Source organism: Pantherophis guttatus, chromosome 1, assembly GCF_059756535.1.
Source record: "Pantherophis guttatus breed Tessera chromosome 1, ASM5975653v1, whole genome shotgun sequence".
NCBI lineage: Eukaryota > Metazoa > Chordata > Lepidosauria > Squamata > Colubridae > Pantherophis > Pantherophis guttatus.
Window position 1 is genome coordinate 329,782,180 of NC_142063.1, and position 12,405 is coordinate 329,794,584.

General features: G+C 38.4%; 1 protein-coding gene across 2 annotated transcripts in view; it reads left to right on the forward strand.

The window, feature by feature from the left end:
* Positions 1-12,405, forward strand: part of CAMKK1 (calcium/calmodulin dependent protein kinase kinase 1) — a 141,059-nt gene that overhangs the window by 78,945 nt on the left and 49,709 nt on the right. For both annotated transcript variants that reach the window (XM_034420904.3, XM_034420905.3), the window contains exons 3-6: positions 1,094-1,141; positions 6,777-6,830; positions 8,772-8,823; positions 12,227-12,360. In XM_034420904.3, coding sequence (XP_034276795.1) covers positions 1,094-1,141; positions 6,777-6,830; positions 8,772-8,823; positions 12,227-12,360 — 288 coding nt within the window. The remainder of the gene's footprint in view (positions 1-1,093; positions 1,142-6,776; positions 6,831-8,771; positions 8,824-12,226; positions 12,361-12,405) is intronic.

Consider the following 12,405-nt stretch of genomic DNA (forward strand, 5'->3'; position numbering starts at 1 on the left):
ACTCTAGGGGGCAGTGCTCATCTCAGTTTCTAAGCTGAAGAACCAGCGCTGTCTGATGACGATTCCGTGTCATGTGGCAAGCATGACTAAATGCCGAAGGCGCACGGAACACTGTTACTTTCCCACCAAGGTGGTCCCTATTTTTCTACTTGCATTTTTACATGCTTTCGAACTGTTAGGTTGGCAGAAGCTGGGGCAAGTAATGGGAGCTCACTCCGTTATGCGGCACTAGGGATTCGAACCGCTGAACTGTCGACCTTTCGATCGACAAGCTCAGCATCTTAGCCACTGCACTTTACTAAAGCCAAGTGGCTACAGTGTAGCAAAGCTGGATCTGAAATTTCATGCCCAAAGCAGCTGGTTAACTTTTCCCCTGGCTTCCTAATGGTATTCAAATAAATTGTTTTGGTAACAATCTCTGGCTTCATGGGTTGAATGGTGCTGCATTCCATCAAGTGACCTTGGAGCAGTCAGTGGCTCTCACCGGATGGCACGAAGAGTATTTTTGTTTCCCCATCTTCTGCCCCCCCCTCATGCCCCCCCCTTCCTGCTTGTTGCAATATGACAGATTGGCATCTAGGGAAGCACTGCAGGCATAACAGCATGGCAGTCCTGACACAGACATAGTCACCTTCCGGAATGGTGTTTTCAATTTCCCAGTCTAGTCAACAGCCTTGAGATTTCTTGGATAACCTCCTGTCCAGTAATAATAGTCAATCTGGCTTTTGATTCTGAATTTAATCAAAAGTTGCCCAGATTCTAAAGCCCAAAAAAGTTGAAATAAAAACACAAAATAATGGAGGATTTTTGATACTTTACTCTCCTTTGGAAACATACTTCGGCAACTTCTTTTATCCAAAGCCGTCTCTTCTGTCTGTTGCTATAATTTTTTTAATAGAAGCTGGTTGGAAGCATTGCTGCTTAAAAAAACATTTATATCTTATCTTCCCTAGTGAGTAAGGTCCCAAAATACATTTGTCACTTCTCATTATTTTGAGGAGCTTAGAGAGAAGTGAAGCTACATCTCAGACTTTCTATTTTTTGTTTCCCCCTCCCATGCTAACTTGTTTTATCTTTTTTTTTTAATCCACAGGATTGTGTGCAGCTGAATCAGTACAAACTGAAAAGTGAAATAGGAAAGGTAAGTTTATAGCACCTTATTCTCTACCCCAGGGATGGACAGATAAAAGAATCTAACATAAAGCTTAGGTGTGGTTGGAGCTTGCTAGATATTTATGGACCTATATGTATTAGACTTGGGACCCAGGGAAGGAGGACTAAGGGATGGGTTCTTGAGTGCAAGAATGAGCAAGCTTGTTCTAATACTGAACATATATTTTGAATTATGACCTCAATGAAGCCCAAAATTTCTTGTTGTTAAGTGAGACATTTGTTAAGTGAGTTTTGCCCCATTATACGACTTCCTTGCCACAGTTGTTAAGTGAATCAATACAGTTGATAAGTTACTCACTGAGTTGTTAAGTGAATCTGGTTTCCCCATTGACTTTGCTTTGTCAGAAGGTCAGAAAAGGTGATCACATGACCTTAGGACACAGCAACGGTCATATGTATGAACCAGTTGCCAAGCATCTGAATTTTGATCACAGGACTATAGGGATGCTGCAAAAGTTGTAACTCTGAAAAATGGTCATAAGTCACTTTTTTCAGTGCCGTTTTAACTTTGAATGGTCACTAAATGAATTGCTGTAAGTCGAGGATTACCTTTATGTGATCAGAAGCCAAACAGGCAATTTTTCTTCCCAAAATGGCTCAGTAAATATCTAGTAAAAGATAAGGTGGGATAAAGTCATCTCTACAAGTCATCTTGTACAAGTCATCACAGTGGCTCAGTGGCTAAGATGCTGAGCTTGTCAATCGAAAGGTTGGCAGTTTAGTGGTTCGAATCCCTAGTGTCGCGTAACGGGGTGAGTTTCCATTACTTGTCCCAGCTTCTGCCAACCTAGCAGTTCGAAAGCACGTAAAAAATGCAAGTATAAAAATAGGGAACACCTTTGATGGGAAGCTAACAGACTTTGGCATTTAGTCATGCCAGCCACATGACCACAGAGACGTCTTTGGACAGAGCTGGCTCTTCAGCTTTGAAACAGAGATGAGTACCACCCCCTAGAGTTGGGAACGACTAGCACATATGTGTGAGGGGAACCTTTGCCTTTACCTTTACAAGTCATCTCTCTCCAGTTCTCATTCTATCAAAACAGAACCTGTCTGTTTGATTGGTCTGTCATCTGATGAAGCCTTTCCTTCCATAAGAGAACTGGCACTTTTAATCTCTTGGGATTTCCAATCTTAACATATATTCTTTTATCAGCCATAAAGTACTAGTCTTCCCCTGATGCAAAGTAGACTTTTTGCAAGTCCAGAGTTCTTTTGTAGTCATAAGAACATTCCCAAATGCATCTCACACAGCAAACTGATATTTATAAACTGAAGAGCTCATTCAAACATCTAGAGGTTGTCAACAGTATTAAGTATCTGGGGGTGCAGAAAACTAACAATCTGAACTTGTCTCTCCACACGTCATTCTTAGTGAACCATGCAAACCAGAGTCTGCATTTCCTGCATCAGATGAGGAGAGTACGTCTTTCTCCTTCTGTCCTGGCCACTTTTTACAGAGGCACAATTTAGAACATTTTAACAAATTGCATCACTTTTTGGTTTGGTGGCAGCAATGCCTCAGATAGAAAGTCCATACAGAGAGTGGTAAGGACAGCCGAGAAGATTATAGGAAACATGCTTCCTGTTATTCAGGATACTGCTTATATGTGCTTAGAGCTCAAAGCATTGTTAGAGATCCCCACAAACCCACTTCACGGTCTGTTTCTGTTACTCCCCTCTGGGAGGAGGTTTCGAAGTATTTCTAGCAGGACTACCAGATTCTGTAACAGCTTTGTTCCCTATGCCATCCATCTGGTAAACTTGCAAGATTTATTTTTCTTGCCATGTACATGTATACATCCGAATTAGACTGCGTTGTTTCTCTGTGTCATATAATATATGTGGTATATGCATATTTTTGTATTTATTTATTTATTTAGTCATGTTTATGTAGTATATATTGGAAGTGGTGACCCTTTGAGAGCTGTATGCAACAAAATTTCATTTTAACGTATGCCAATTAGTGTACGTTCAAAATGACAATAAAGTTATTTTAAGTTATTCTAAAACTTCAATGATTTACTTTCTAGTCTGGTTATGATTTATCTATTATATTTTTTTAGATATTTGTACTCAAGGCCCTCCAAGTATTATACTGTCCAATACTTTATCACTGTATTTATCTAGATAGTGTTAATATTCAAAACAATGACCTTGACAGCTACTTATATTTTATTTGGTCTTTCACTATGGTGTTCTAGCTGGAACCAAGATATTTTTATACTTGTATTGCTAAATGTCAGGCAGTGGCCAGGTGCCAGGCAATTGGTTCTTTGAAGATCCAGAGACCATAAACACACCAGAAATTAAGAAGATTTGAAGTTTTAATATTAACTTTAGCAGATGGATTCAAACAGAAACACAAAAGCATGACATACCAAGCAAAATAATGACAAATGTCCATTCAGCACTATCAGTGGACTTGTATAATTGTAGTGGCAAAAGTCTTCAGTATTTGACACAGAAAAACAGGCAGATAATCATAGCATTTCTGTATAAGTACCATATTAGTTCCAATAATACCAAAAACACATTGTTGATTCTATTATTAATCATTTTCAGAACTATTTGTCTGCAACTTTAGGTTTGTATTATATAAAGTAAAGTTTCCAGGTTGAGTTTGGTGTGTGTGTTTTGTGTGTGTGTGTCTGAATTTACAGACACATCCAAAAAGCTTAGCTGCAAAATATCACTGGTTTGCCATTGCCTTTCCAATTTTTTAAAAATAGTTTCCAGGTTATAGCCTGGAAATCTTCCACTCAAGGCCAGGCAGACTTGCTTCAGGGCTAATTCTCCATCAGGGGACAAGCATTTTTATAAACATTTCCACCTTCAAAAATGCAAATAATAATTTTGGAAGGCATAGTAGTATTAAACACCCCCATTTTTCATGAAGAAAGCTCAGGTAAGGAAATGATAATTATTGGTTGGCATTATCATTATAATTATACCTGGAATTGTAATTATTACTGTTCCACTTTACTTTTCATCTAGGAGGATTTTCCCTGGCTGCCTGCCTGGAGTGTTGTAACATGATATAAAGACTATTAATCCCTTTAATGCAGCCAATTGTTGGAACTTCAAAAGACCAACTTTTTTCAACCATGCCAATGGGCCTGGTTATTTCCATTCAGATGCGGTGTAGTTTAAATGTTTTCTCAATTCAGAAGTGTCCCAGAGCTGGAAGGCATTTTAGAGTGAATAAGACGAATAGTTTCCCTACCTGGAGGTTGGTAATAAAGACAGAGTTACAGGTGGTAGCCTAAATGGAGACATTTTCTTGGGGGTGGAATGGGTGAGATACATCTCATTTACCAGAGGAGAATGATAAACTCAGTGAGGTGCACTTATCTTTTTGCAGGCTTTAAGAGCTGCATCCCAAAGGTGGAATAATCAGAATCCAAGCTAGACTTCACTGAAGGAGGGGGGAGTTTTTAAAGAGGTAGAAAAGGTGTCTTAAGCCTTGAAACCACCAACACACGCCCTCCCCCCATTTCCAAACTCTGTACCTCAATGCCCCAGTGCACCCATTTGAGCCCGTGTCTATGACTGCCTTCTGCCAAAACATACACACCGTATGTTTTGAGGAAAATGAATTGGAAGCTGGCTTGTCCAGTTCAAATTGTCAAAGGCTTTTTCTGCATTCAGAAAAACCAACGCTGCTTATTTTTCATTATGTTGTTCTAAGTACAGTATTCCAAAATGTCCAATATATTTTTCATACTGTCCCTCAATGGTCTAGAGAACATATGTTTCTTGCGTAAGGACACCATGTCAAATGTTCAGAAGTTGTACAAGACGTTTCATGCATAAAGCCCCCATGTCAAATGTTCAGTAGCTGTAGAATTGGGTTGCTGCAAAAATGTAAAATGCTGGACCAGCTCAGGATAATTTGTAATCACATGAGCCATGGTGGCACAGTGGTTAGAGTGCAGTACTGAAAGCTACTTCTGCTGACTGCCGGCTGCCTGCAATTTGGCAGTTCAGATCTCACCAGGCTCAAGATTGACTCAGCCTTCCATCCTTCCGAGGTGGGTAAAATGAGGACCCAAATTGTTGGGGGCAATATGCTGACTCTGTAAACTGCTTAGAGAGGGCTGTAAAGTGCTGTAAAGCGGTATATAAATCTAAGTGCTATTGATATTGCTAATATGGAGCTGATTGGACTGCTCAATCCCTTTTTATGGCCTGCATTTTTACTCCCCCCCCATACCAAATACATAGGTGACATATTGGTTTAAAAAGATGGGGGAAAGAAAGACAAAACACAATCTCCTCCTGACTGGAGGAGAATAATAGATCTGACCATCTTGCATTATTACCCTTCCATTCAATGAGAATAATAAACAGCAGGCATCAGGAATGGTAGGGTACAACCATCACAGAGAGAGAGAGAGAGAAATTATCTTCTTTAATAGCACTACATTTTAGAGCAAAACTGCCAACAACTTCTAAGCACTGAGCAGTTTTTGGCAGCCTAAAAGGTTGGCAGAGATAAAAAACAGATCCCCAGCCTTGTTCTGCTGGATGACAGCATCCAAACACACTGCTTTATTTCAGTTCAGTTCCTTACCCAAGCAGAAAGCAATGTCCATCTGAAGTGGACCAGTGGACCAGATTATTTTTATAGTGATTAGAAGCTGCAGGAAATTTGTGGGGAGGGGGGAGTTCAAGGGATGATTTGGGTGTGTGTGTTTGCATAGATGCAAAATGCATTGCAGGAAAATGAATTTTTGATTTTGGTTTTTACTGATTGGATAGATTTGTTGTTATAGAAATGGCTAGTTTATATGATTATGAAAAAGTAAAAAGTTGAGGGTAGATGTTAATGCCTTATTTTACTGCACCAATGGAGTCAGAAGTCAATGCCTTTTTTTTCTTTTTCTCTTGCTTTCTCCCACTATCCACTTCCCTTTGCCCTTCCCTAATTTCCCTAATATTTACTTTTGTATTCTCTTTGTATGTCTGATTATAAATTAATAAAAAACTATATAACTAGGAAGCTGCAGGAAATTTGGGGGGGGAGTTCAAGGGATGATTGGGTGTGCATAGATGCAAAATGCATTGCAGGAAAATGACTTTTCTGAGTTTTGAATGAGAAATGATCGTGGTTTTTCTTATTCTTTTTTTTTTAAAGAAATGTATAAAGTCTATTTTTGGGAGTTTTATAGTAGGAAAAAAATGTTCCCCCATATTTCAGATCACCACCAGAAAAGGCTTGAGGGGGCGGGAGTCTGCAAAAAATTCAAAATCTGCTTGCCCACCCTTGTTCCATAATCTATCTGCAAAGCAACGAGTGGGGGAATGAAAAAAATGCCAGATGGAAGGGAGAAGCAGTGGGGAATGGGTTTTATAAGGACAATCTCCATCTTGAAAAGTTTTAGACTGAATCTTTCCCTGGAGCAGGTAACAGTAACAGTAACAGAGTTGGAAAGGACCTTGGAGGTCATCTAGTCCAACCCCATGCTCACGCAGAACTATACTAGGGATTCGAACTGCCGACCTTTCTGATCGACAAGCTCATCATCTTAGCCACTGAGCCACCTAGGGAACCGCCAATGAAACCAACCCAGTGATTTTGATTGTGTGTTTATTTCTAGGGTTCCTACGGAGTTGTGAAGCTGGCCTACAATGAAAATGATGATCAATATTATGTAAGTTGCAAGTACCTCTCCTGATCCATTACTGCATGTATGAGACTGAGATGGGACAATAATGGGACATTTTATTTGATACCTTTGAATTCCTACACAGTTAGAGATAACAGCTTGGGAAGGTTGCTACGTTATAGTTTTAATTGCTGAAAATGTTCCCCATTTCCATTTTGAGCTGAAATAACAATAATCTCCCACCCAAAATGGCTTTCCAGATTTGTTGAGTCATTTAACAATATTTGAAAAGTAAAAGAATGATTACTCAATAGAAAGAAGGACAACATTATGTTCTTTCTTATTTTTCTTTCTTACTTATTTTCCATCTTTGTTTTGGTTGGTTTATTTGTGCCTTAGAATCAGGGTTTTTTTCCCCATTCCTGAAGACTGCCTGAAAAAGTTCCTTTTTGGCAAGTAATTTGCCATTGGTCCTTTTAAGGACAAGGAAAGGAAAGGAAAGGAAAGGAAAGGAAAGGAAAGGAAAGGAAAGGAAAGGAAAGGAAAGGAAAGGAAAGGAAAGGAAAATATAATTGAATTTTATGGTTGCATACAGGATTACGTGATTAGTTAACAGCTGGTGAATTCTTCCATGGTTTTCCGATTGTCAAGGCACTTTTCAAATTGACACAAATTCCATGTTCTATTTATTGCCACTTTGGAGTAATCCCATAATTATCACATACATATCATTTGCAAGAACTTCTCATCCCTTCTGGAACCATTGTGATTTTGAATAGTTAGATTTCTGTCTCCCCCTGGTTTTTCCACACCCCTTATTGCATACTTTTACAATTACTGATGTACAAGCAAAATAATTTTGGATTTGTGACAAGGAGCCGAGAAGTAGTTACATTCTTCTAAAACACTGTTTCTCAACTATGGCAACTTTAGGATGTATAGACTTCAAATCCCAGAATTCCCCAGCCAACATGCTGGGGAAGGTGGAAAATTCACACATCTTATATTTGCCAAGGTTGAAGAATGCTGTTCTGAAATATCATCAGTATAAAAACTTAAGGGTGGGGACTGAAGCGAGAGTAATCTTTCTTCCATGCATGATGGTGATTCTTACTTGATAGGGGTGCATGACCATTTTTTCTTGCTAGAAAAAGAGAAGTCCCGAGGAGGGACTTTCAGCCTCAATGGCATCAATGACTTCTTGGATTCTTGGAATACTTCATCCAGTTTTGGTCGCCACAATGTAAAAAAGATGTGGAGACTCTAGAAAGAGTGCAGAGAAGAGCAACAAAGATGATTAGGGGACTGGAGGCTAAAACATATGAAGAATGGTTGCAGGAACTGGGTATGTCTAGTTTAATGAAGAGAAGGACTAGGGGAGACATGATAGCAGTGTTCCAATATCTCAGGGGTTGCCACAAAGAAGAGGGAGCAAAACTATTCTCCAAAGTACCTGAGGGTAGAACAAGAAGCAATGGGTGGAAACTAATCAAGGAGAGAAGCAATTTAGAACTAAGGAGAAATTTCCTGACAGTTAGAACAATTAATAAGTGGAACAACTTGCCTGCAGAAGTTGTGAATGCTCCAACACTGGAAATTTTTAAGAAGATGTTGGATAACCATTTCTCTGAAGTGGTGTAGGATTTCCTGCCTGGGCAGGGGGTTGGACTAGACCTCCAAGGTCCCTTCCAACTCTGTTATTCTATTCTATTCTATTCTATTCTATTCTATTCTATTCTATTCTATTCTATTCTATTCTATTCTATTCTATTCTATTCTATTCTATTCTATTCTATCTACCTGCTTTCTTAAACCTCTGACTCACAAGTGAAATGACATCATGCTTTTATTTTAGATATCTCCTGTTGAGCCTGGGTGACCAACTTCTACCACCAACGTTTGGTTTTCTTGTCAGGAGCATCAAACAAATTTCTCCTCCTACAGAAACTCTTTTCTAATGTTATTATCTTTCTCTTTTGCCCGCAGGCCATGAAGGTCCTCTCAAAGAAGAAGTTGTTAAAACAGTATGGATTTCCACGTAGGTATCTGTGTGTCAAGGCATAAAGACACAGTAAACTTTTCCATTTAATCAGGTTTTTTTAAAATCCCAGTGTTGTACATTCCGAGTGGCAGTGGTTCACTAAATTTGATTGTATATATGTATAGACAGTATGTATGTATATTGCCTTTGAGTTAGTACAATGTTTAGCAACTGGCTAGACTAAAGATTTCGGAAGTGGTTTACCCTTGCTTTCTTCCTAGGGCTGAGAGAGGTTGGCTGGCCCAAAGTTACCCAGTTGGCTTTGTGGCTAAGACAGGGTTAGAATTTACAGTCTCCTGGTTTGTAGCCTGGTGTTATAACCACTACACCAAACTATCTACTGATAAGGAAATAAAATGGATGGATGGATGGATGGATGGATAGATGGATATCCACCCAAAAAGCCCATACCTCATAAATTCTTTGCATTCATTTCTTCTTGAAATGAAGCTTTGTCCTGCTACATCCCAAGAATTTATGAGGTATAAACTTTTCAAATGGTTTGCCTTTATTCAACCCACACTTAGTAAATGAGAGTGCAGTGTGGAAGTGAATGAGAGAGACAAAGGGAATTATAGCATTATATCCATGTGTTCATATGTAAAAAATGAAAAATTGCATGTCCTCATCTGCATTCATTATGTCAAATTTGTAAACCTGAGTCCTCAGAGTTGGGTGTCCCGCCCAATCTTTGGGTCTGCCCCCTTTCTCCAAAAGCTGCTACCAAACTGTTACTTGGGGGACAAAAGAGAATCCTAATTCATTCAGTATATGACTGAATGATATTAACTACATTTCTTTGGAAGTATACTAATTATTTCTTTTTCCCTTTTTTGGCATGTAATCACCGCACACCACTCATTAAACGTTATGTACTCCTGATATTTTCCAGCTTAACCTGGCAGGCTATGTGGCACTTAAGGCTGAAAAAATTGCCTGCCTGGGCAATTTGGGATTGGATTAATTAAGTTTAATTTTAAGGCACAACTCAGTAGTTAATAGGCACTGCAGTTTTCCATTTCACATTTACTTGTTAAATCCATATACCCTGTACTTTCACTGAAAAGCAGAACTCCAGCTAGATAATGTGAAAAAATGAATAGAAGAGAAACAAAAACAATAAAAAATGTATTACAAAAAATAGACTTCTTAAAAAGCACATTGGTAAAACAGATCACATCCAATACAAATGTATTACAGTAAGCTTCAAGCTCCTATTTCCATTCTTCTTTTGTATGCCATAGCAGATGACATCTGCTTTTAAATTAACCAAGGCTCACTTGGTATCTAAATTGTTAGGCTAGTTTGAAAGGATGGTCTGATAATGTTGGATCACTTTATATTTTCTTCCTGGAAATGTAATTTATTGAAACACTGAGGAGAGATGGCGGTTTTCTACTGGACTATAAATGCATCACTGTACTCATCTTTTTTCCATGACTACAATGGGTCACATGGTTAGAGTTGATTTGCATGGATATCTACTATGCAGCATTTCATTTTTTACAAGCCAAGAAGCTTTAGCCAATCTAGCTGTCTGACAGTGGCATTGTGTATTACTTTTTTTTAATGTGCTTTAGGTTAGTTGTCACTGAAAATACCAAAGAACTTGTCAATGCACAATACCTGACAGCATATGGAGATCTTTGTGTAGAGGTTGTGTTTTCAGAAAAACACTTAAAACAGGGATGGACAATATATGACCTTCCAAAGATTGTTGCTACAAGGTTCCATCAGTTTTCATAGATCAATCAATCAGAATAGAGCTGGAAGGGAGCTTGGAGGACTTCTAGTCCAACCCCTGTACCATTTCAGATAGGTGGCTATCAGTCTTTTCTTAAAAACCTCTACTGGTGAAACCCCTACAACTTCTGAAGGCAAGCTGTTCCATTGGTTAATTGTCCTCACTGTTAGGAAGTTTTTTCCTTAATTCCAGGTTGTTTCTCTCCTTGGTTAGTTTCCATCCATTGTTTCTTTTCCTGCCATCTGGTGCTTTACAAAATAAGCTGACCCCCTCTTCTTTGGCAACCCCTCAAATTCTGGAATACTGCTGTCATGTCACCCCTAGTCCTTCTTTTCTCTAGACTGACCATACCCAATCCCTACTATCATTCATCATGTGTTTTTGTCTCTAGGCCTTTAATCATCTTAGTTGCTCTTCTTTGTACTTTTTCCAAAGTCTCAACATCTTTTTTGTAATGTGGTGACAAAAACTGAATGCAGCATTCCAGGTGTGACCTTACTAAAGCTTTATAAAGTGGTATTAATACTTCATATGATTTTGTTTCTATGCTTCTGTTTATCCAACCAAGGATTATACAGTTTTAGCTTTTTTGGCTGCTGCCGCACATTACTGGCTCAATTTAAGTGATCGTCCACTCCAAGATCCCTTTCACAGTTACTATTTTTGAGCCAAGTTTCCATGTTGATGTAAATTGGAAATTCAACAGCATTTGGAGAGTCACAATTTCACTTATATTCTTTATTTCACATCACATGTGTAACCTCATATAATATATGTGGCTATGTGGGTGTATGCATAATTATGTATGTATGTATTTATTTATTTAGTCACGTTTATGTAGTGCATATGGTGACCCTTTGAGTTGCTGTATACAACAACATTTCATTTTAAATTTCATTTAATGTATGCCGATTAGTGTACATTCAAAGTGACAATAAAGTTATTCTAAATCTAAAGTTATTCTAAGTCTGGTTTTGCATTAACTTGCTTTTTGGGTATGCACAATTATTGGAATCATAAATTTTAGAAAATGAGTTGGACCTGCACAACATGCTAAGAAAATAAAGTAAGTGAAAATTAAGACTAACAAGGCTTGGTATCTTGTAGATGTGCAGCCATGAAGTCTTTCTTAAGTGTGTTGTACAAACATAGCCAGTGCGTTCATAATTAAATTGTACTTGATGTAGTTCTGTTGAAATTAAAAGGCCTTCAGCCATCATGACTGTTGTTTCTTGATTTCAGGGGGCTTACTCAAAGATTAATTAAACCAGAAACTAGTCCACTGGATTTACTGTTTTTTTTAAAAAAAAAAGTGGAAAGGGTTGAATGAAGTGCAACTGCTATTTTTGGCTTTGCTTCCTGGATTTATTGCTGTCAGAGTGATGTGAACAGATTTGGCTTCTTTTCTCAGAGAAAGAACATTTGTATGAATGATTAAGTAGCTCTGAACTGTATCTTAGTTTGTTGTTGCAAGTTCTGTAATCTCTGATGCAAAAGTCTAGATCATCAGAGAAGTAAAATGCATCTGAATCTAGTTGGGTATATTTCTTAGTTCTCATAGATATCCCTGAAAGCTAGGGAGAAAAAAAAATCAACCTCAAAGCAACATGAAAACTAGTTCTCACTACAAGATGTCTTTTAATTTCATTACCAAAGGCCGTCCTCCACCTCGGGGATCGAAAACCACTGCAAGTGGACAGATGAAGCCAATGGCCCCTCTAGATCGGATATATCAAGAAATAGCAATTTTGAAGAAGTTGGACCATATCAACATTGTCAAGCTGATTGAGGTTTGTTTGCTTGTGTTCTGTGCATGAGGTAGGTTGGGATTTTCC